General features: G+C 47.4%; 1 protein-coding gene across 1 annotated transcript in view; it reads right to left on the bottom strand.

Annotated features, from left to right (window-relative positions):
• The window catches only part of LOC147691768 (solute carrier family 22 member 6-A-like), a 407661-nt gene that overhangs the window by 263888 nt on the left and 121294 nt on the right, over positions 1 to 22479 (bottom strand). Inside the window, exon 3 of the mRNA XM_086939479.1 lies at positions 21059 to 21213. Coding sequence (XP_086795605.1) covers positions 21059 to 21213 — 155 coding nt within the window. The remainder of the gene's footprint in view (positions 1 to 21058; positions 21214 to 22479) is intronic.

Below are 22479 nucleotides of genomic sequence, written 5' to 3'. Positions count from 1 at the left end.
TCAGATAGCGGCCAATGCGCCTGACGAGGTGCTGACCGCCCTGTCTGAACTCCGGCTTCAGTTCGCAACTGGACTGATAGTCGACACTAATGTCCGACGTGCTATTGAGCGGTTGCTATCTCTTCGTCCCGCTCCTATTCCTCATGCATTGTTCGTTGAGGACATTGAACAACGAGATGGGTCTGGCCAATATCCTATGCGTGAAGTTCCGCCAGTTTGGGTACCCGCTGATAATACTAATGCTAATGCTCCAATACCAGCACATTTCCAGAGAGTGTGGATACACCTCCCTTGGAAACGATCGGAAGTGCTTCAGGTGAAACAAACTTTGCCTGATCCTCGCAAAAATCCTGCGGGGTATTACAAGGAATTCTCGCAGCTCGTAGACGCTACGATAATGAATCTGGCCGATATCGACATGTTGTTTGGCAATGTCGTACCGCAACCGGTATGGGCCAAGATTCGTCACCAAGATCACGCGAATGAATTAGGTGGTGATTGGGCTGCCATTACAGCGGCAGACGCTGGACAAGTGGCTGCTACTAAACCCGATCAGTTGATTGAACTTCTTCCCCAGCGAATCATTACATTAATGAAAACGCTTATGCCAGCTATGAGGGTAAATTGGGACAAGTTGTCAGCCTGTAAGCAGAAGAAAGATGAGAGTGTTTCAGACTTCTTTACGAGGTTCGAGGAAACATTCGTCGATCATAGTGGGCAGGATATGGGTACTGAGGGTGGACAGAGGTTGTTTGTGGATAAATTCGTATCGAACTTATTGCCCGACTTGAGCCATAAATTGAAAAATTCAGAAAGTTCATGGGCCGTTTCTACCTCAGCTCAGATATTGGCTACGGCACAATATTACGAAAATAGAGAAAAAGAGGAAAATGACCGTGCCGATAAAAAGACGAAAGAGCTGAAAACTAAAGTGTTGTTACAACAAGCATATCCGCCGCGTTCTAATCAGAATGCGCCTCAGCAGAATAGATCGCAGTCGCAATCGAATCGATCGCAGCCGCGTAATGATTCATCTTTTCAGAGATCTTCATTAGGGTACAATCAATGTGCTTATTGTAGACAGGAGGGACACATTAAATTCAATTGTCCTGTTTTAAATGACCGTAGTGGTGGTAATTCGTCTAGAGGAGGTCGTGGTGGTGCACAGCACGCATCACGTGGTAGAGGTCGTGGTGCTCAGAATGATCGCTCTGACCATTCATCAAATTCTAATAACTGTTTCGATCAACGTGGATCATCGCAAGGACGATCTGCGCAGTACAATGTAGACGATTATTACGTCGATCAGGGACCTGACGATAGTAATTACTAGGACAGCCAAAGACAAGGAGAGGGAGTGGTATCAGTTCCGGTTGATCAGAGAGGGCCTTACGTCGCAGTTGCTACATCGGGCGTCGTTGAGCCTTTTCTGTTGGACACTGGTGCAGCGAAAAGTTCTATCATGCATTCGAAACTCCCTGGCGCACCTTTGTCTGGCTTAACAAATGTTTCCGTTGGATTCTCTGGCGCCCCCGTTAGCAATCCAGTTTCGCGCCCTTTGCCCCTTAAAATTGGGCCACGTGAGCTCGAAGCTCCATTGATTTTGTCTACTGGTTGTGGCGAAAATCTTTTGGGTCTGGATTTGCTTAAACGCTTGTATGCGACTTTGTATTGTTCTCCTGCGGGTGTAAAGCTTACGTTAGGAGAGAGGGTAGTCTCTCCCATGTACTTGTCCCTCGATAAGCTTCCACCGGAATTGAGTTCTCTTCCTGCATCTTTGTGGGCGACGGGTCCAAATGACGTGGGCCTACTTGATATCTCCCCTTATGTTGTTCAGTTGAAATCGAATGTGCGGTTGCCACGTATTCCCCAATATCGTATCTCCCTTGATGGTGAACGAGCTTTGTTAGCGATCATCTATGATTTGATCGAGAAAGATGTCATTGAAGAAACTCGGGGAAACGTGTGCAATAGTCCTGTACTGCCCATTCTTAAACGTACTGATCCTACCAAACCGCCTGTTTATCGTTTTGTTATCGATTTACGGGAGGTGAATAAAATTGTGGTTCCTCAATTCCCTGTTGTGCCTGACATTACGGCGCTACTGACTCTGATTCCAGCTACAGCTTCATGGTTTTCGGTGATTGATTTGAAAAATGCGTTTTTCAGCATCCCGATTGCCGAAGAGAGCAGGGACCTTTTCGGTTTCTCTCTTGGTGGACGTAGCTTCCGGTTCAAACGCGCTCCTCAGGGCTACTGTGAAAGTCCATCGATTTACAGTCAAGCTTTGAAGGGTCAACTAGATGCGTTTAGGTTGCCGGTTGGTGCGGCTTTAATCCAATACGTCGACGACTTATTGGTGGCTGCTGATACTCAGGACATTTGCAAAATTGCTACAGTGTCGTTGCTGCAACATCTCTGTGAGTTAAATCACAAGGTGTCACCTTCTAAACTCCAATATTGTTGTCAAGAAGTAACCTACCTAGGTCACTTATTGTCAAAGGAGGGAAGGAGATTGACCCCAGAGAGAATTGCAGCGATTGCGCGCATGGCTGTGCCACAAACCCAAAGAGATGTGCGTGCCTTTCTAGGTATCACATCGTACTGCAGGCAGTGGATTCCTAATTTTTCATTGCTAGCGAAACCATTGGTGGCTCTTACGTGCAAGGATGTTTCGACTCCTTTACCATGGACGGAAGAATGTCAGAAAAGTTTTTCTGAATTACGTGATTCATTGTGTTCGGCTCCTGTGTTAGGTACCCCTGATTACAGTAAACCGTTCACGTTATATGTTCACGAGAGGGAAGGTTGTGCTTTAAGCGTCTTAACGCAACCTTTTGGTGGTAAGCAACGTCCATGTGCATATTTTTCCTCGACCTTAGACCCAGTAGCTAGAGCATTGCCGAGTTGTTTGAGAGCAACTGCGGCAGCTGCGGTCTCCATCCGACAATCAGCAGGATTGGTCATGGATAATATGCTTACGGTGATGGTTCCGCATGCAGTCGATACTCTTTTGAACCGTACGAAAACTCAGCACTTGACGAGTGCGAGGTTATCTGGGTACGAATTGACGCTCTTGGCAAGCCACATTCAGATAAAACGTTGTAATGTCCTAAATCCGGCAACTTTGTTACCAATTAGTGCAGAGTCAGATGCAGTAACAGAACATGACTGTTACTTGCGGACAGAGGAGGAAACAAAAGGTCGTGTGGACCTTAAAAACACCCCATTGGAGGACCCGGATGGCATCCTGTATGTGGATGGGTCATGTTTTAAATTGCCGAATGGTGATGTGACTACTGCTTATGCTGTGGTGACATTGAATACTGTTGTTGAGACTGCGAGATTGAATCAGAATTCTGCCCAAGCTGCAGAGCTGATCGCTCTTACTAGAGCATGTGTATTAGCAAAAGGTAAACGTGTGAATGTGTACACCGATAGTCAGTATGCTTTCGGTGTAGCGCATAGTTTCGGACGATTATGGCGAGAACGTGGTTTCTTGACGTCACATGGCACGAAAATACAGCATGGCCAGCTTGTGAACGATCTTTTGGATGCATTGACTTTGCCTGCTCAAGTTGCAATTGTTAAATGTAGTGCGCATCGTAAAGTGACGGATGATGTTGGTCGTGGTAATGCGTTTGCAGATGAGATTGCTAAGGAGACTGCCCGGAACCTTAGCACTCGAATGTATGTGACGAATTCGGTTAGGTGGCCTACAGAATCAAGTATGTGTGAGAATACTATAGAGAGTGTGAAAGCAATTCAGAATGAGGCCACCGACACTGAAAAGATGAAGTGGAAAGAAAGTACGGGAAGGTTGGATGTGAATGGTTGCTGGATTGATTTGTCAGATCAGAAAAGATGGATGTTGCCTGATGCGTATGTACTGGCCGTTGTGCAAATGGCACATGGGTTAGCACATATTAGCGCGAAAGGTATTTGCAAGTTGTTGGCTGATGTGTGGAAGAATGATGGAATTACTAAGTGTGCTGAACGTTTGGTGAAGAATTGTATGGTGTGTATAATGTACAATCCTGGCAAAGGAACCCCAACTCCCCCTGGCAGTTTTGCTCCTCCTTTGTATCCCTTTGAGGTGATCCAATTGGACTTCATCCATATGGAGCGATGCAATAACCTGAAATACGTTTTGGTTGTGGTTTGCGCATTCTCCCGATGGATCGAGGCTTATCCCCTCAAAGACAATACTGCTTTGTCTACTGCGAAAATCCTACTGAAGGAATACTTTCCTCGGTATGGAATGCCTAGAGTCGTGTGGTCAGATAACGGAAGTGAGTTTGTTGGAAGTGTGATGAAGAGTGTGTGTAAGGGCCTTGGAATAAATCAGAAATTCCATAGCGCCAATCATCCCCAGTCAGCTGGATTGGTTGAAGGGTACAATGGCACCCTTAAACTAAAATTAGCGAAGATTCAAGCTACGACTGGACTTTCGTGGCCTGATGCTTTGCCTCTAGCATTACTGTCAACTAGGGCGACTGTACACTCCCGAATAGGGCTCAGTCCCTATGAAATAGTGTTCGGCCGTCCTGCGAATGTGTGGGGGGTTCCTAGGCCAGGAATATTCTCTGATCTTGAGTTTCCGATGTTGATTGATTACTTACATGACTTGACTGCTAAACTGAGGTTAATTCATCAACAGGTTTACGACGCCTTGCCGACGCAGACGGAGGGTCCAGGCCACCAGCTCCAGCCCGGAGATTGGGTGGTTACCCGAAATTTTTCACGAAAAAACAATCTGGACCCTCGCTTCACCGGACCTTACCAGGTGCTCCTGGCCACGAGGACTGCCGTTCGTCTTGAGGGGCGGAAAAATTGGGTACATGCTACCCATTGTAAGCGAGTCCCTATTCCTTTGTCGGCAGACCCGTGGGTAAGGAAAGGCATTGCGTCAACAGAAACAGAAACATTGCTGGCGTTTGTACCTTTTAGCGACGCACAGCTTGTTGGAGAACCCTCAGCGCAGCAGAAAGCCACTGTTGGAACATTGTCAGCAAAAGACTCGAGACCAAATCAACAAACTGATCAGCAGGACGCTGTCTCTTCAACGGATCCTTTATTTGACGAGCAGACACGTCCCGGGAAACATCGATATTCTTTGCGTTCTCATAATAAGGACAAATAAAATTGTTTTCTTGCTTTGCTGAAATTGATAACTGCAATATCTTCGTTTCCCATGATCAACTTTGAACATTCGTATCATTGAAAATTGTTTTGTATATATATATATATCAAGCTTCTTCCTTGTATCTTTTTCTTCCACAGCTGAGAAATATTGTGCTAATATATACATATTGTGTATTGAGGGCCGTAGGGCCGCGCGCGTACTTCCTTCTGGACAGTAGGTCTTGACACTAGGTTAAAGACCGTCGGTTCCTAGGAACTCCTGGGGATTGACTATTGCTGCACAGAACGAAGTGCGTCAAGAAACGTTGCGGACGGTCGTAGGGAAATGGCATTTTCGAAGCTGAATGATTTGGAAGGAGCTCAGGCATATAGAGTCAAGCTGCAGAAACTTAGTCGTACGAAATGTTTTGTATCCCAGTTGTTTGTTTTGTTTTTAACTGCTTCTGCATTTTTGGCGGGTGGGGTGTATTACACTATGTCTTACTTCTTACTTCCTACCCCTACTCCTACTCCTTACCCTAACATTACTTCTACTGCTTCTCCTCATTCCTTTCATATGTTACCAGAACACGAACAGGCTAGACGTGTAGAATTCCGCAACAATTCCTTTATCCAGCTCCTCCATCAGCATCAGTTAGTGGTTAACACTACTAATTGTTGGGTGTGTGGGTTGATGCCACATACTACGGGTAAGGGAATTCCATATCTGGTGTTACCGTATAGTTCCCAGGGGTCAGCTCGAGCATACCAAACAATGCTTCGAAGCGCACTAGGTTTCCACCCCTCTCCAGAACGTTCCCCCAAACCAGGTCCTACCTCGTATCAGTGGGTAGTATCGATGGCAATACAGGATTTAGAAGATGAGATCTATGATGCTTTTCTCATCCCTAAGGCAGAGGTACAAGCCTATAGGGCACCGAATAGAGGGGAATATAGTACGTTCACTAATGAAAAGCAGCTTAAAAGCTCGCCTCCAATATGGGTCGTACCCCACACTGGTAATCTTTGTCTTGTGGGTCGTGGCTCGCAAGCCTCACTTGGAGTAAGTGCTTGCACTGAAAGTTACGTTTTGCCAATGTCCCCGTCCCCTGTGTTTCTGGCTGCCAAGGGTACATACTTTATCTGTCATGATCGTGCATACACATGGTTGCCCGCAGACTTCATGGGCTCATGTTTTGTTGCAAATCTGTTGCCTCCGACGTTTACTGTAGATGCCGATTATCATAAGACTAGAGTTGTACGAGGCGTAATTAGCGAAGAGGATACTGCCGGTCAAGAGGCAGGAGACTTTTTCAAGGGTTTCCTCCCGTTTTGGGGACCTATGGTTAATAGTAGGAACCTGAGACATTTGACTCGAGTGGTAGAATCGACAGCTAACATTACTGCCAGTGCCCTTGGTAATATCACCACAGAACTTCAGGCGGAGAGACTTATGACATTACAAAACCGTATGGTTTTAGATGTTGTCTTAGCAGATCGCGGTGGGGTATGTAAAGTGATCCATTCGAGCTGTTGCATTTTCATTCCAGATAATGCTCCTACTGTCTATCAAGCCATCTCGAAGTTGCACAAGATCTCCGAATCCATACACGTGGATGTAGGGGATTGGACGCTACTTGGTTGGTTTTGGGGCCTGGTGTCGACTTGGGGTTGGAAGATTCTGACGATCATCGGGGTTGTGGTAGTGTTCCTGTTCACGTGTTGCCTTTGTGTGCAGTGTGGTCCTGCCTTATGTGGCCTCTGTGCTACAACGTGTATGAGACAACCATCTGTTACCAAGGGGACTCGGTTGGACAGAGCTATGCTACAGCGACATCTTGATGGTCTGATGAATATCGAGTATGATTCCGACTGGTGCTTGCCTACATGAGGGCAAAAGGAGCGTCTGAGGTTCCGTGACAATTGTAATTGGTGTTTTTAACTCGCACGAATATGGTCGAGTCTAGTATCTATGAACCGCAAATGACGAGTTTTGTAAGTGTGCGCAGTTTCGCTGTGCTAACTTAAACCGTTCGTTTGTTATGTGGGTTTGTCATCTGTACCCACGGGTTCCATCTTAGATACGGCATCCATTTTGTCTCTTGCCCTCAAGTAGCCAGCGAACGGACGCTGTCCGCTTCGCGACCCTGGGACTTCCAAGATATGGCGGAAGACGCATGTTCTTTGTAAGTGTCTTTATGACGAGGGGGATGCTACTGTAAGGCAGATGGCGCCGCTCGAGGCTCATCTTGCCGCACGGGCTTATTGTCTCAGTCGTGCATCTCATTAGGCACGTCCCTTTGATGCCTGTATCTCGTGCTTCTCGACACTCCCCTTTTACACCCTTTCCGATCTCCCTACTGTCTCCGTCTTCCTCTGCACCTGTCTTCGTTCCTATTTCGATCTACTTTACTGCTGATTGGAATTTGCTAATGGTGGGAAGATGGGTTTTTACAGTTGGGAACCGCCAAATGTTTCCGCACTTATGTTCCGGATCTTGTGTGTTTCAAAGTGATCTAAGCGACCCCTCTGAGAGCGACTTGTGGGAACCAGGTTGTAAACTATTGTGTATCATGTTATCCTATGGGTAAAAACTGTATAAAAGGAGCGATCCACAAATACAATTTGAAGCAGTCTCCCCGAACTACACTCGATGTACTTCCTGTGACTTCTGTGTTCCCTGCAGTAAATAAACCTTGACTCTTTGACGCCGAAGGAAGTGTCCCGTGTCTCTGTGACTTGTACGCCGGAGCAGGTTACCCACGAAGGTTTCAGGTGTTGTGCCCTGGCACCGCTGGGTCCAAAGAACCCAGTCCTTCAGTGGAGGCTGTAAAACCCAGCTGGGCAGGAAGGTGCATTTACGATTTACCACCACAGTGCATGGCTCGTGGTCCCGGTTGGATTAATACTTAGCAACCCAAGTGGTGAGTGCCTGGACAGAGATTCGGCATCTAACTAAACCGTTGTAAGATCATGAGGCAGCAAAGTTAGTGGAATCAATTCCTATGCATTCCCCTTCACAATTTATATGGAAACTTCATGCAACTGCAATGCCCAACCAGGTGTTCCGGAAGGGCCTGATGTCAGCTATTATAGAATATTTTGATGAAAAATGTGGGGTCTGTGGAGGGGGCAGATACAATTTTTGAGACGTTGAAAGTCACAATCATGGAGGTTTGCATATGTACACATGCAGGATTCTTATGGGACATACGCACACATTTACACAAGCTAGAGCATGCACTGGTTACCCTGGAACACAACAATGAGGCTGCCCCCCGACCGAGCATACTTGGTACCATTAGAGAGCAAATACAAACTAAAATGGCACAGCGGAGCAGGAACTGCAGCCCCTCTCTCAGCGCCATGTGCAAGGGCATATGGGCAGGGAGGCCATCCAGGCCATAGGCTGACCAATAGCCTGAAGACAACCTGGACACACACTCACATTTTCAAAATGACCGACCCCGGGGTTGAGGACCAATATAGCACACAAGCCATTCAATCTGCTTTCTCACACCTCTATACCTGTCTCCATGCTGCCTGTGGCCCTGCCATGGAGGCATCGATTGCTGAATATTTGGTCCTAACAAGGCTCTCCCCTGGATATGGGGAATTTTGAGTTCAGCCAAATATGGAAGACGAGGTAAAAGATGCTATACGTTTGTTCCCCAATGAGAAAGCACCAGGCCTAGATGGCCTAACAGCAACGCTGTATATAGAGTTTGTGGACCTACTGGTACCGCACCTACATGCGATGCGTGAGGAAGCATACACTCTGCAGATACTGCCCCCATCCCTCCGTGAAGCCTTAATCATTGCATTATTAAAACCCAAGAAACAACCCTACCACTATGAGTCGTATCACCCACTCTCGCTGTTAAACACTGATGCCAAAATACTGGCAAAATATTGGCCTCTAGGCTTAAACCAATGCTGACAAATTTGGGCCTGCCAGACCATTTGAGGTTTATACCCACTCATTCCACAACGCACAATTTGCGCACGCTTTTTATGTTAATTCACCAACTCGACCCCGCTGTGGAGGCAGCGGAAGACTTGTTAGACGCCACTACAGCCTTTGATTCCTTTGAGTGGATGCTCATGTTTATAATCCTGAATGGCATGGAAATGCCCCATTCTTACAGTGGATATGCCTGCTATACTCTGACCCAGGAACCTGGGTGCTTACCATTAGTCACACATCGGAAGCACTGCACATGCACAGGGGTAGGCCACAGGGGTGCTATCTGTCCCTACTATTCTTTGTGCTCGCTCTCTGGCCCCTAGCATGTGTGATCCATCAGAGGCATGCAGCTTCTACATCGAACGTCCGACTGAGGCCTTTTAGTAATTCCCACTAGGGGGACAACATGGTGCTCTATGTTTGCAGCCCTACAATACATTTGGCACTAGTAATCAGGGAGTATGTTCCATTTGAAAAGTGCTCCAGTTTAAGCATCATTTGGGCAAAGTCAGTTCTAATATCCCTGATCGCGAGAACTCAACACCTCCCCCTGGAATTTCTTCTGTAATTGAGTGCCCTGTTCAATATTTGGGGACCTGGATCCATACAGACCCAGACCGGGGGCCTCATTTATGAGGCCGTGCGTCAATTTTACGCCGCCGGTGCGTCACTTTTTGTGACGCACCAGTGGCGTAAAAAATGCGCCTTGTTGCGCCATATTTACAAAATGACGCATCTAGGTAGATGCGTCACTTTGTAAACCCCTGTGCCACATTATACCTGCGGCAGGTATAATGTATGCAAGGGGGGCGTATTGACGCAAGGAAGGGTCGTAGAAGTGACGCAGTGAAATCTATGAGATTTCACTGCGTCACTTTTAGGACGCCGTTGCGTCAAAATCTTGTGCCTGCCTCACAGCAGGCATAAGACTGACGCAGGCCCTTTCACATGGGGCTTACCCCATGTGAAAGGACGCATTACTGGAGTTGCGTCACTTTTGTGACACACTCCAGCAATGCGTCACTTTTGCGCTTACAGATACGTCAGAAATACTGACGTATCTGTAACTCCTTGCGACATGATGCGTCATACATTAAATATGACGCATCAGGAATGTCGCAAGGAGTGCGCACTGAGAAGTGACTCATCGCTTCTTTAACGCAGCGATGCGTCATTTCTCATAAATGAGGCCCCTGGTGTTTTGTGAGGAGTATGGGAGAGCAGTTTTTAAATTGGAAGAACACATAGATGGTCAACATTAGAATGACTCTGTCACTGGCGGACAAGGTGACGGTCATGAAGGTGATTGTGCTTCCCTTATTTCTGCACCTTTTCCATAATATAACCATTGTTTTGCTGCAACACTTCTTCAAAACGGTTCGATCACAAATGATAACACTAGCATGAGTGGGGAAACAGCCTAGTGTCAGCTGGCATACACTGACACTTCAGTACGCACAGGGGGGCGTTAGTGCACCTGATTTACAATTACATTATTTGTGTGCCCAGTCGCAGTTCGAGCATTATTGGTATAATCCACCCACCTATACACCACATCTGGCAGTTGAAGCCAATGATGCACACCCCATTCCACTTGACGCTATTTTGACACATAGTAAACTAGACAACACGCATTCGGAAATTAACACCATTCACTGCACCACGAGAGCCTGGAGAACACGGGGTGAGAATAGAAACTCCCTTTGTATGCACTCCCATAAATTTCACCTGGCTATTTTGGTCACACACGAGGCTGGAGCACACACCATGCTTGACAGACCCCCTTTTTGCTTCATTCTACATACATCTACTATTTACTTGGCCCTCAGCACAGTGGACCAACAGCCCTCTCCTCACCTGACCATTCCAACGACACTGTGTTGCCAAGTAGTATTGCCTGGCTAGGCCTGGGTGGTGAGAGTGACAGACTGGGCTGTCAGAATGCTTCTGAGAATGATCAGAAGGGGGTCAAGGATTGTGTAACTCCCTCCCCCGTGCATCTCAGAACTGGGCTGGTGCCGGAAGGCTTTGGGGACCCCTGTGGTGTGATTGTCTATTGCCCTCGGCACGTGTCTGCTCCACATACTGTGGGTGAACTTCTTGAGGGGCTGCCATGCCCCTTTTGCCGACTGCCTCAGAATTGACTTTATTGCCTACCTCCACTTGCTTCCTGTGACCCTGACTAAGAATGACTTCAGTCGCTTGCAACTTTATGGGCCGGGGAGGATGGGGTTTCCTCCAATCTGTGCGTGTAGGATAGTCGGGTGGGTGAGTCTGTGGGTGGCAGGAGGTTTTGGGTCACTGGGTCTGCAGAGTGTAACCATTTGATCTGCTGGGTATCAGCTGCATCGCATTTGGGTGTTGAGTGCATAGCTGTGCGAGTGCTTCCGTACGTACTTGCGTGATACTCGTCACACCGCACAGCAGTGTGGAGTGAGTGTGTGTGAGAGTGACAGTGGGAAACCATCTGTTATTCATGACACTGGACGACAGTTTGCCTGAAATGCTGATTCCTTGCCAGAAAAGCTTTACGTTTGACATTGGTTTTCCCAGCAAGGCCTATGTTCGAGGTGCTGTTAAAAAGTATTATAATTTGTTGTATGTACACATTTCTGATATAGTTGTGACCTGGGGTGCACCCTATAACTATGTGGTATTGAATTATAAGAACTGCTAAGGTGGGCCCACGGTGAACAACGTGTCACACTGCATAAGGGTGCTAGAGGGGTATAGATTAGGATCTTTTCCAAATGTGCATATTACTGATGTAATTTGAACACGACTGGGCCTAATACTGCTAGTAATAATTCTGAATGTGATTTATGCCAAGAAATACACGATGTACATGTTTTTTTGATTATTTTGTGTGATGAACACAAACTTCATTTATTTACATACATCACGTGTGAAATCACTTTTGTGATGCACAATGTAGGAGAGTAGGATCTGCTTACTATGGTTACCCCCACTTTTTGCTGGTGTTTCACTATTTTCAACTTTAGTCTGGCTGGGGCCCTTCTATCCAGGACCCCAGCCTAGCTAATTCCTCTCTAAATTGATTGCATTTACTATAGGTACGCTCCAGTTTGGTTACTGGGCTACCCTTGTGAGTCCCTAGTATAGGGTATACTAGGTACTAAGGGCATAGGTACCCCAGAGGCCTACCAGGGGCTGCAGCATGTATTATGCCACCCTTAGGAAGCCTTCCAAAATGACACCACAGGACTGCTACTGCAGCCTGGGTAGGGTGGTGCATGCACCCCTTACTAAGATATAGGTTACCTGTATCTACCTTAAATCTCTGCACATAGAAACCTATCAGTCACCTCTATGGCAGGCCTTGTCAATCCTGAAGGCACGGTGCTTGGTTTCGTGTGAGAGAGTGCCCATGCATGAGCAGGACACCTCTGCAGCTTTCGGACTCTATTCTCTGAGGCTGTTCTGTGATGCAGCCAGACCATATACTCTTAAGTGCATTATAACCTCGCGGTAAATGCTAACTTTGGAATGGCTGCATGGAAACAGGTCGTGTTTGATGTCAAACACTTTGGAATCCTGGCTTCCCTGGGTGAGGTAACTCGAGTACTCTGGTGCTCCCTTGGGTGTTGGCCCTAGAACCCCTTAAGACTAAAGGGGTTTGCTCAAAGTCCTATTCTAAGTGTCCTTAATCTTTAAATTTCCAACCCGACTTTCCCAATAGAAGCTAACGGCGTCTCGCGGCTGTGTTCTCACACTACACACGTCTCCTGTGGGTCCCCTGTGTCACTACCTTGGGTGGTTCCTTGTGGCCCCAGCGATTCTACAGTCTCTAGGCCTTGTGTCTACTCAAGTCGTGGTTCTTATACCACTTTCTTAATATATGGTTTGGTACCCCCCCTAGGGCTCAAAGTATATTGTGCTAATTTACTGTGTGATACTGTGTGATATTAAGTATACTGAATGTACTTTTGCCTCTAGCCTCATAAAGAGACTGGTGGGATGTGTTTAGAATAAATACATATATTTTATATATATACCTGGTGTGATTCTCCTTTCATTTGGTCATTCACGAGATTATAGACTGATAAAACAAGCTGCTTTACATTCCTCCAAGACTTAGCCTGAAGGCTGCTCTCCACAGCTACCACTAGGACAGCTTTCTATAAAGGTTGTCTTTTACCTACCATCAATAAGGGGTCGTTTGGACTTGTGCAAGGTGCCCACTAGAATAGTGGATAGCATATTCCAGGACAGCTTCTCACACTCAAGGTATTTATTATGACTGAGTACTGAGTACTGTGCTTTAATGTTTGTATGTGTCTTGTAAAGCGCACTGCTGCCCTGAGGCGTCGTGGCGCTGTAGACCGCTGGGGAACCTGTCCTGGCTATCCCTGTGAGATGGTCCCTACTGGGTATCTCCAAGGTGAAACCAGGCATCCCCCGCAAATGTGGGGGGCCGTTGTAGAGATGAGGCAAGCTAATGCCCAGAGTTGCCGAGTGTGATCCCTGGTTAGAGTAGGCACCGAGGCGAGAATTATCGAGTCCGCTGACCCTGGTCCACGACCCTGCCGCGTCGGGAATTGAACCCTGGTCCTGGGTCGTTCTCTGCTTCCGGGTCTGCCGCCTCTAACCAGTGAGCCACACCACTCCACTCTTTATGCATTGGCTTTGTGGTAAGCTTGACCGCTCAGTGCCAAACTACCCAAGGGTGAGCGCAGGTTAAACAGTGTGTTGAATCACTGCCACTGTCGATAGTGGTCAATCAATCAATCAATCAGGGAATTGTAAGCCCGCTACTCACTTTGAGGGTCTCAAGGCGCTGGGGAGGGGGGGGGGGGGGGGTCGGCAGATCTGTGTAGCCAAAGAGCCAGGTCCTGAGGGTCTTCCTGAAGGTGTTCAGGGAGAGGGTGCATCTGATGTCTGCCGGTAGCTCTTCCCTGGTCTTGGCTGCAATGTGTGAGAATGATCTTCCACCTGCTCTGGCTCTGTGGATGGGAGGGGTTTCGGCCAGTGCAAGAATGGAAGATCAGAGGTTTCTTTTGGGTAAGTGGAAGTTGATTCTGTCATTGAGGTATTTGGGTCCGTTGTTGTGTAGGCATTTATAGGCGTGAGTGAGGATTTTTAAAGTGACCCTTTTTTCCAAGAGGAGCCAGTGGAGACTTCGTAGGTGTTGGCTGATGTGTTCGTGTCATGGGATGCCAAGGAGGAGTCTGGCGGCAGTGTTCTGTATTGTTTGGTACTTGGCATGGTCTGAGGGCTGGGTGGGCTCGCGAGGGCTGTCGGCCACCAGGTGCTGTCCCATGCAGAAGGGGTGGTACAGAGGACGAAGATTTCTATCTTCTCGGCGTTGAGCTTCAGACAGCTGTTGATCATCCAGACTGCGGCATCTTGCATTCCTTTCGGGAAGTTGAGTTTGGCAATGGTGGGGTCTTTGGTGAGGGAGAGGATAAGCTGTGTGTCGTCGGCATAGAATATGATGTTGAGGCTGTGTTGCTGGACGATGGCTGCGAGGGGGTCATGTAGATGTTGAAGAGTGTGGGGCTCAGGGATGAACCATGTGGGACTCTGCAGGTGATTTTCGTGGGGTCGGAGAGGAAGGGTGGTAGTCTGATCCTTTGGCTTCTTCCAGTGAGGAATGATTGGATCCAGTCCAGGGCTGTTCCTTGTATGCCTGTGTTGTGTAGTCTGGCGACTAGTGTGCGCTGAGAGATGGTGTTGAAGGCTGCTGATAGGTCAAGTAGGATGAGGGCTGCAGAGTGGCCTTGGTTCAGGATGGTGTGGATGCCATCTGTGGCAGCAAGTAGGGCGGTCTCTGTGCTGTGGTTTCTTCGGAATCCGGATTGGGACGGGTTGAGCATGGCGTTCTCTTCAATGAATCATGTCAGTTTCCTGTTGACTGTTTTCTCCGCAGCTTTGGCTGCGTAGGGGAGGAGCGAGATGGGCCGATAGTTCTTGAGGTCGGTGGGGTCAGCTGTGGGCTTTTTGAGCAGGGGTCTGACTTCTGCGCACTTCCAGTTGTCTGGGAAGGTGCCTGTTTTGAAGGTGGTGTTGATGGTGTGAGGTAGTTCGGGTGCGATGGCGGCCACGGCTCTGTGGTAGATGTGAGGGGGGCTGGGGTCGGTGGGGGACCCCGAGTGGATGCTTTTCATGGTTGGTCTTCGGCCGTAATCGGTGTCCAGTTGGATATGGTGGGCTGGCTGGTGTTTCTGGGGAGCGGAGAGCCGTCAGTGGTGCCTGGTGGATGGTCGATGAAGTTGACGTAGAAGTTTTTGATCTTGGGGTGGAAATAGGTTCCAAGCTTGTCGCAGAGGTCTTGGGATGGAGTGATGTCTGTGCCTTCGCTGTGTGGGTTGGTGAATTCTTGAATGACACTGAAAAGTTTCTTGGAGTTGGTGTGGTTGGCCAGGATTTTGTTGTGGATGAAGCTCCTCCTGGTGGCTCTGATCTGGTTGTGGTAGTCTGTCATGGCGTCCTTGTAGGTGGTGTGGTTTTTGGTTGCCTTGGTTTTTCTCAAGTTCTTCTCCAGGCATCTGCAGGTACGTCTGGCTTCTTGGAGAGTGGTGGTGAACCAGGCGCCTTTCCTGGGGAGTTGTCTGTCGGGGTTGTGTAACAGGGCAAGCTTGTCTACCCAGCTGGAAATCCAGGTGTGAAGTTCTCTGGCTGCATTGATTGTGTTGGGTGCCCAGTTGTGGTTGTCTCAGGTGAGGGTGGAGTTAAGTTGCTTGTCTGTAACCTTGCTCCAGTTCCTTCATGGTGGGCGTGGGGCTAGTTTGGGTGCCTTGGGTTTGATGATGGCAAAGTGTACGCAGTGAACGGTCTGTCTTTGGCTGCTGCTTTGTGTGGCTGAATTGGACGCTGTTTCCTGCTGTGAAAATGGGGTCGAGGGTGTGTCCTGCTCTGTGGGTTGGTGTGTTGATGAGTTGTTTAAGTCAGATGCTCTGAAGGTTGTCACAAAGGATAGTGGAGTTGGGGGTCACTGGGGTTGTTGAGGTGGAAGTTTAGGTCTCTAATGAGTATGTTGTTTGTTGAGACGTTGGCGTGGGGTGCGATGAAGTCAGTGATGGTGGTGGTAAAGGGTGTTTGGGGGACCGGGGTTCTGTAGATGAGGGTTCTTGAAATGTGGCTTTGGGGGTGGTATGGATCTGGAAGTGCAGTTGTTTGGCAGAGGAGAAGGCTTCGCTGGTGGTGGTGAGGCAGAGGGTGCTCTTGAGGGTGATGGCGAGGCCTCTTCCTGGGTGGTTGGGGTGGTCTTTCCTCTGGATCTTATATCCATCTGGGATGGCGGTGCTGATGTCGGGGTGGAGGATGTGTTGGTCCAGGTCTCTGTGAAGAAGGCGATGTCGGGCGACAGAGAGTCAAGTAGGTTCCAGATTTCCATGGCGTATTTGTGTACGGAGCGATACAAAAGGGGATGATGGACGGAGCGTTTGAGCAAATCAAACACTCACCCCCAGTCAACTGATCTGGGTTTAATCCATCACCATTCTTTAGCTCAATCCGCCACCCCAGTTCAGACATGGCCATATGCAAGTCAGTCTGACCCTGTGCCTCATGGGAACAGTCCAGCCCGAACTGCCAAAGCTATGTCTTCCCTGGACCGGAAGCAAGCATCCTGGGACCGGTTTCTGGCATTTCAGCCGTCATCAGCCAGGCTAGCTTGAATCCAGTGGCAAAGTGAGCAAGGGACTTACGTCTGAGCATACCCTGCCAATTTAGGGCGAACAAAGCGATACAAAAGGGGGATGATGGACGGAGCGTTTGACCAAATCAAACACTCACCCCCAGCCAACTGATCTTCCACCCCAATTCAGACATGGCCATATGCAAATCAGTCTGACCCCTTGCCTCATGGGAACAGTCCAGCCCGAACTGCCAAAGCCATTTCTTCCCTGGACCGGAAACAAGCATCCTGCGACCGGTTTCTGGCATTTCTGCCGTCATCAGCCAGGCTAGCTTGAATCCAGTGGCAAAGTGAGCAAGGGACTCACATCTGAGCATACCCTGCCAACTTACTGCGAACAAAGCGATACAAAAGGGGATGATGGACTAAGGGTTTGAGCAAATCAAACACTCACCCCCAGTCAACTGATCTGGGATTAATCCATAAATATTCTTTAGCTCACTCCTCCACCCCTGGTCAGACATGGCCATATGTAAATCAGTCTGACCCTGTGCCTCATGGGAGCAGTCCAGCCTGAACTGCCAAAGCCATGTCTTCCCTGGACCAGAAACAAGCATCCTGGCACCAGTTTCTGGCATTTCAGCCATCATCAGCCAGGCTAGCTTGAATCCAGTGGCAAAGTGAGCAAGGGACTCACGTCTGAGCATACCCTGCCAACTTAGGGCGAACAAAGCGATACAAAAGGGGATGATGGTCGGTGCGTTTGAGCACATCGAACACTTACCCCCAGTCACCTGATCTGGGTTTAATCCATCACCATTCCTTAGCTCACTCTGCCACCCCAGTTCAGACATGGCCATATGCAAATAAGTCTGACCCTGTGCCTCATGGGAACAGTCCAGCCCGAACTGCCAAAGCCATGTCTTTCCTAGACTGGAAAAAAGCATCCTGGTACCGGTTTCTGGCATTTCAGCCGTCATCAGCCAGGCTAGCTTGAATCCAGTGGCAAAGTGAGCAAGGGACTCAACTCTGAGCATACCCAGCCAATTTAGGGCGAACAAAGCGATACAAAAGGAGATGATGGACTGAGCGTTTGAGCACATCGAACACTCACCCCCAGTCAACTGATCTGGGTTTAATCCATCACCATTCCTTAGATCACTCTGCCACCCAGTTCAGACATGGCTATATGCAAATCAGTCTGACCCTGTGCCTCATGGGAACAGTCCAGCCCGAACTGCCTTTGGCAGGTCAGTTGACTGGGGGTGAGTGTTTGATTTGCTCAAACGCTCCATCCATCATCCCCTTTTGTATCGTGTTTGTGTACGGAGCATACATTGAGGAGGATGCATTTTAGGGTGTCAGCGGTGCTGAATTTGGCGGTGTTGGAGGCCGGGGTGGCCATGAGTGTCTGGCGGCAGTGAAGGCAGGAGAACTGCCCGTGGGTCTTGTTCAGTGAGGCCTGTGGCATTCTTTAAGTCTTCCAGGGATGAGTGCGAGGAGGGTGGTCGTGTCGTAGCGATGGGTAGTGGGAGATCCAGGGTTCCTGGCGCCGGCCGTGGTCGGGTCACGGATGGGCGCAGATGGGCTTGCCTTTGGCCTGCCTTCGGCCGCCTGGTAGGTTCTGCTTGGCTGGGGCATTGCCTTAGCCAACCAGAATTTTCCAGTTCCAACATGCTCTCATCCAGCAATACTGTGCACAAGTGGTGAAAGACCATGGTAATGGAGCAGGTGGACTGCAGCCCCCAGATATGCTTTCACAGACTAGTCAAAAAGTAACAACCAGCTCATCGTAATTTTTGGCAGTGGTTTTACTGTTGCCAAAACGGAGGGTGGCCATGCACCAGGGCACATTATCTGCACCCAAGCCCAAACTGTGTCTCACTGATATAGTATACTGTAAACAACTTTTGTCTTGCACCCAAGAGACATTTGGGGCCCACTCGCAGATTACTTACTGTCAGCTCTAGATCTGATCTAGTGCTTAGAGATGTGTAGGTGGTAACTTTCAGGCAGATGTGGGGCGGGAATGGTTGCACTGATATTACTGTTACTGTACTCCAAACGTGGTAAGTCTTACTGCATGGGGCAATTGATGGCATTGTGTCTGTACCTTGGTTAATATGATAGAAAATCTTAATAAAAAAGAAAAGTAAGGGCACGTCGTGCCCCACAGACACCGCCCACCTCGACTCCTGCTTATAGCATTTAAAGCTTGGAAGACCTTACAGAAGTAGTTATGTGGCCTAAAGAGAAAGTCGTTGACTTTGAACCTATGATTATGGGTTCAAACATGCCTTGTAGCTTCAAATATTGTAATCTTCTGAAATCTCCGATTATTTAAAGATATCAATTCCCCGGTTTTTAATCTGCCTACTCCCTCACAAATGCTTCTTTACTCCTTAGTACACAAATGTTGCATAAAGGAAGCAAATATTTCTGTAGGACCACTACTTCGCCTACAGATTTCTCTTGGGTTTAGCTGGTAGTACTTAGTTATCATTATGTAAACAAAGGCATTGTTCAGGTCTGCAGTTATAAAGTTGGAATAAAGCCAAATAAAATTAGGTTTTGTTTGGGAGTCAAAGTGTTTTTATTATTTAGTTTTGGCCGGACTGTGGTTGGAGGCTTTATACCTTGACAAGATTGCACGAAATATTAGGTCAATGATTGTTGTGATAAAGAAAAGGCTAGCTGAATTTTTTTTTTACTCGAATCCTTTTTATTCAATTTTCAAAAAAAAAACAAATACATATTAAACACAGTGATAACATAACAATGAGCACAAGAATAATGTCAAATAATAACAACCAAAAAAAAAATACTAAAGAAAAACAGCAAGTTATACGACAGCGCTAGATACAGGTATATTAACAATACAATGTACAGAGGTGTAATAAGAGAGGTATAATACAGGCGTAACACAAAATACTAGGGGCCTCATTTATGAGGAATGACGCATCGCTGCGTATAAGCAGCGATGCGTCACTTCTCAGTGCGCACTCCTTGCGACATCCTGTTGCGTCATATTTAATGTATGACGCATCATGTCGCAAGGAGTTACAGATACGTCAGTATTTCTGACGTATCTGTAAGCGCAAAAATGACGCATTGCTGGAGTGTGTCACAAAAGTGACGCAACTCCAGCAATGCGTCCTTTCACATGGGGCAAGCCCCATGTGAAAGGGCCTGCGTCAGTCTTACGCCTGCTGTGAGGCAGGTGCAAGATTTTGACGCAACAGCGTCCAAAAAGTGACGCAGTGAAATCTCATAGATTTCACTGCGTCACTTCTATGACCCTTCCTTGCGTCAATACGCCCCCCTTGCATACATTATACCTGGCGCAGGTATAATGTGGCACAGGGGTTTACAAAGTGACGGATCTACCTAGATGCGTCACTTTGTAAATATGGTGCAACAAGGCACATTTTTTACGCCACTGGTGCGTCACAAAAAGTGACGCACCGGCGGCATAAAAGTGACGCACAGCCTCATAAATGAGGCCCTATGGCCTTTGTGTTACGCCTGTATTATACCTCTCTTATTACACCTCTGTAAATTGTGATGTTAATAGACCACCTGTATTTCTTCTAGGCTAGCTGAATTTTTAGGAAGCCCAAACACTTGCGTCTGTCCCCGAAGCCCATCACCCAAGAGTGTTTAGGGGTTCACTTGACAAGAAGCCCTGATACGCTATGCTTTATGGCACCAACCTGCATGATATGGCCCTGCAACAGTATTAGAGCTAGCGCCACCAAAAAAGATGGAATGTATGATTTTTTACAAAATGTTAACTTTGGGCCCTGTTAACGGGAAAGTGCTATCGGGTTCTTCTGGTGGACAGAAGCTGAACATAATACAAATGGAAGCTTTGAACAATTTCCGGCTGTGTGGTATTTTTAGTACTGCCACAGAGATAAAATCCACAGCCTCCTGTCTGACATGGATATGCGACCACGTTTCATTTTAGGGGTCAAATACCAGCTAAATGAACGTAGGCAACTTTCAATTGCTGCAGTCCGATTTGTGTACAGCAAGAAACTGGATAATTTAGCTTTTGGTGAACATTAACCGTCTACAGACCACCCATTTAAACATTTACCCTACCTAGGTCTCAAGGTAATTCCCCCAGGGGATCTAAATGTTCCGCATTATTTTTACCTTTGTCATTTATCATGCCATATATTGTATCGGCAATGCTGCTTTTAAGTGCAACGATCTACATTTAAACTGCCTTGAAAGCTTTTTATAACAAACCTAAGCAAAGGACTCCTAAAGTTAGAAGAGGAGGCTAGTTACACACCGGTCCTGCACCCTTCAGCACACTTCTTTCCACTCATTCTACTTCGACACTCAAGGTCACTTACTTAAACATACTGCATTCAGTCCAATTCCAGATGTGCCCATTCCGGCGAGAAAGCGGAAGATGCAGTAGAAGATGTAATTTGGCGAAAACGCAGCACAAGATCCGGCCACCGCTATTTGAAAGTAGCAGATGATGATTATTATCCGCCTCCCGCATCTGTAGTGAGAAAGGGCATACAAAAATCAGTGGATGTGCATGCAGTTTTTGGTCTGGTGAGGGCATAGAAGATGCCATTTGAGCGCCAGTCACTATTGACTTCAACACCCTCTTACAAGTTTCAGAGTTGCATTCAGTAAATGTAAATCCTTGGAAGGATATATGATCTGGGGACTTTGTTGTTGTCAGTCAAACCAGGCAACAGAAATCCTCTGATATCACCCCAGCTGACCCACTGAACAAGAAAAGAGTGTACCTGAGCAATCATGTTACTTCAGTGTACCACAGTCACTCAACAGTAGGCTTAAAACATTCACTAGCAATATAGAAAACAGGAAGTTAACATTTTATCAGAATTTTACTTTCATACAAATTTGGTCATGAAGTCCTGGCTTCCCAATACATGCACTAGCTATCCCTATTGGGCAGTGCTGACCTCAACAGCAGTGGGCTTACACCCTGTCCTTCAGTGTAAAATGAATCCTGGAAACTAGGCATTATGATACCTAGCAATCAGAGTGCCTCAAACTTAACAAGAGCCCAAGTACCCCTTCATATGAGTCTCACACTGGGAAAATGATCACACATACACAGATGGCTGAGTGCCATAGGTCCCATGTCGCAGAAAGTCAAAATACAAATTGTAAGACATGGTGTTATTGGTTGAGAGGGTATTAGCCCTACTCGTGCAACAACCACAATCCTTTTCAATGTGAATTCGAAAGTCACTAAATTATCCTGTCCTTAACCCTCTGGTTGCTTCGCACAAAAGTAGACAGGCTTAAATGTAAAGAATGTATGCAGCCCACAAACATTTATAAAGTGAAAACACAACACAAGAAAAACAGAACAATACAGTCGATTTTAATGAAGAAAATTATACGAGAATGAAAACATCCAATCAGTATAACCGGAGCTATGGGGTGGGTGCTAAACTATGCTCCACCGGTGGATTTGGCAGAGTTTAGTTCCAGGCAAATTCCACCAACCGCAGAGTGGCAGAGTTTTTTCTTGCACGCAACGTGCCAGTGGTAAATTGGCGAGCTTGAGCGAGAATTGGCTTCCACTAGCATTATTTTTGGGAGCTAGGAGGGAACATGGCAAGATTTTCTGAACAAGGGCTGTGGGAACCATTCTCAGTGAGAAAGCTGCAGCTCCAGTAGAAAATCTCCATGAGCAACAACAAATAAGCAGCACCCAATCTGGCGCACCACGTAGTGCTGTACGTGCTGATTTTTCCGCACAGAACAAGCTCCTGGCACTAAA

Source organism: Lissotriton vulgaris, chromosome 9, assembly GCF_964263255.1.
Source record: "Lissotriton vulgaris chromosome 9, aLisVul1.2, whole genome shotgun sequence".
Taxonomy (NCBI): domain Eukaryota; kingdom Metazoa; phylum Chordata; class Amphibia; order Caudata; family Salamandridae; genus Lissotriton; species Lissotriton vulgaris.
The sequence above is the reverse complement of the archived record's forward strand: the minus strand, read 5'-3'. Positions and strand labels throughout refer to the sequence as shown.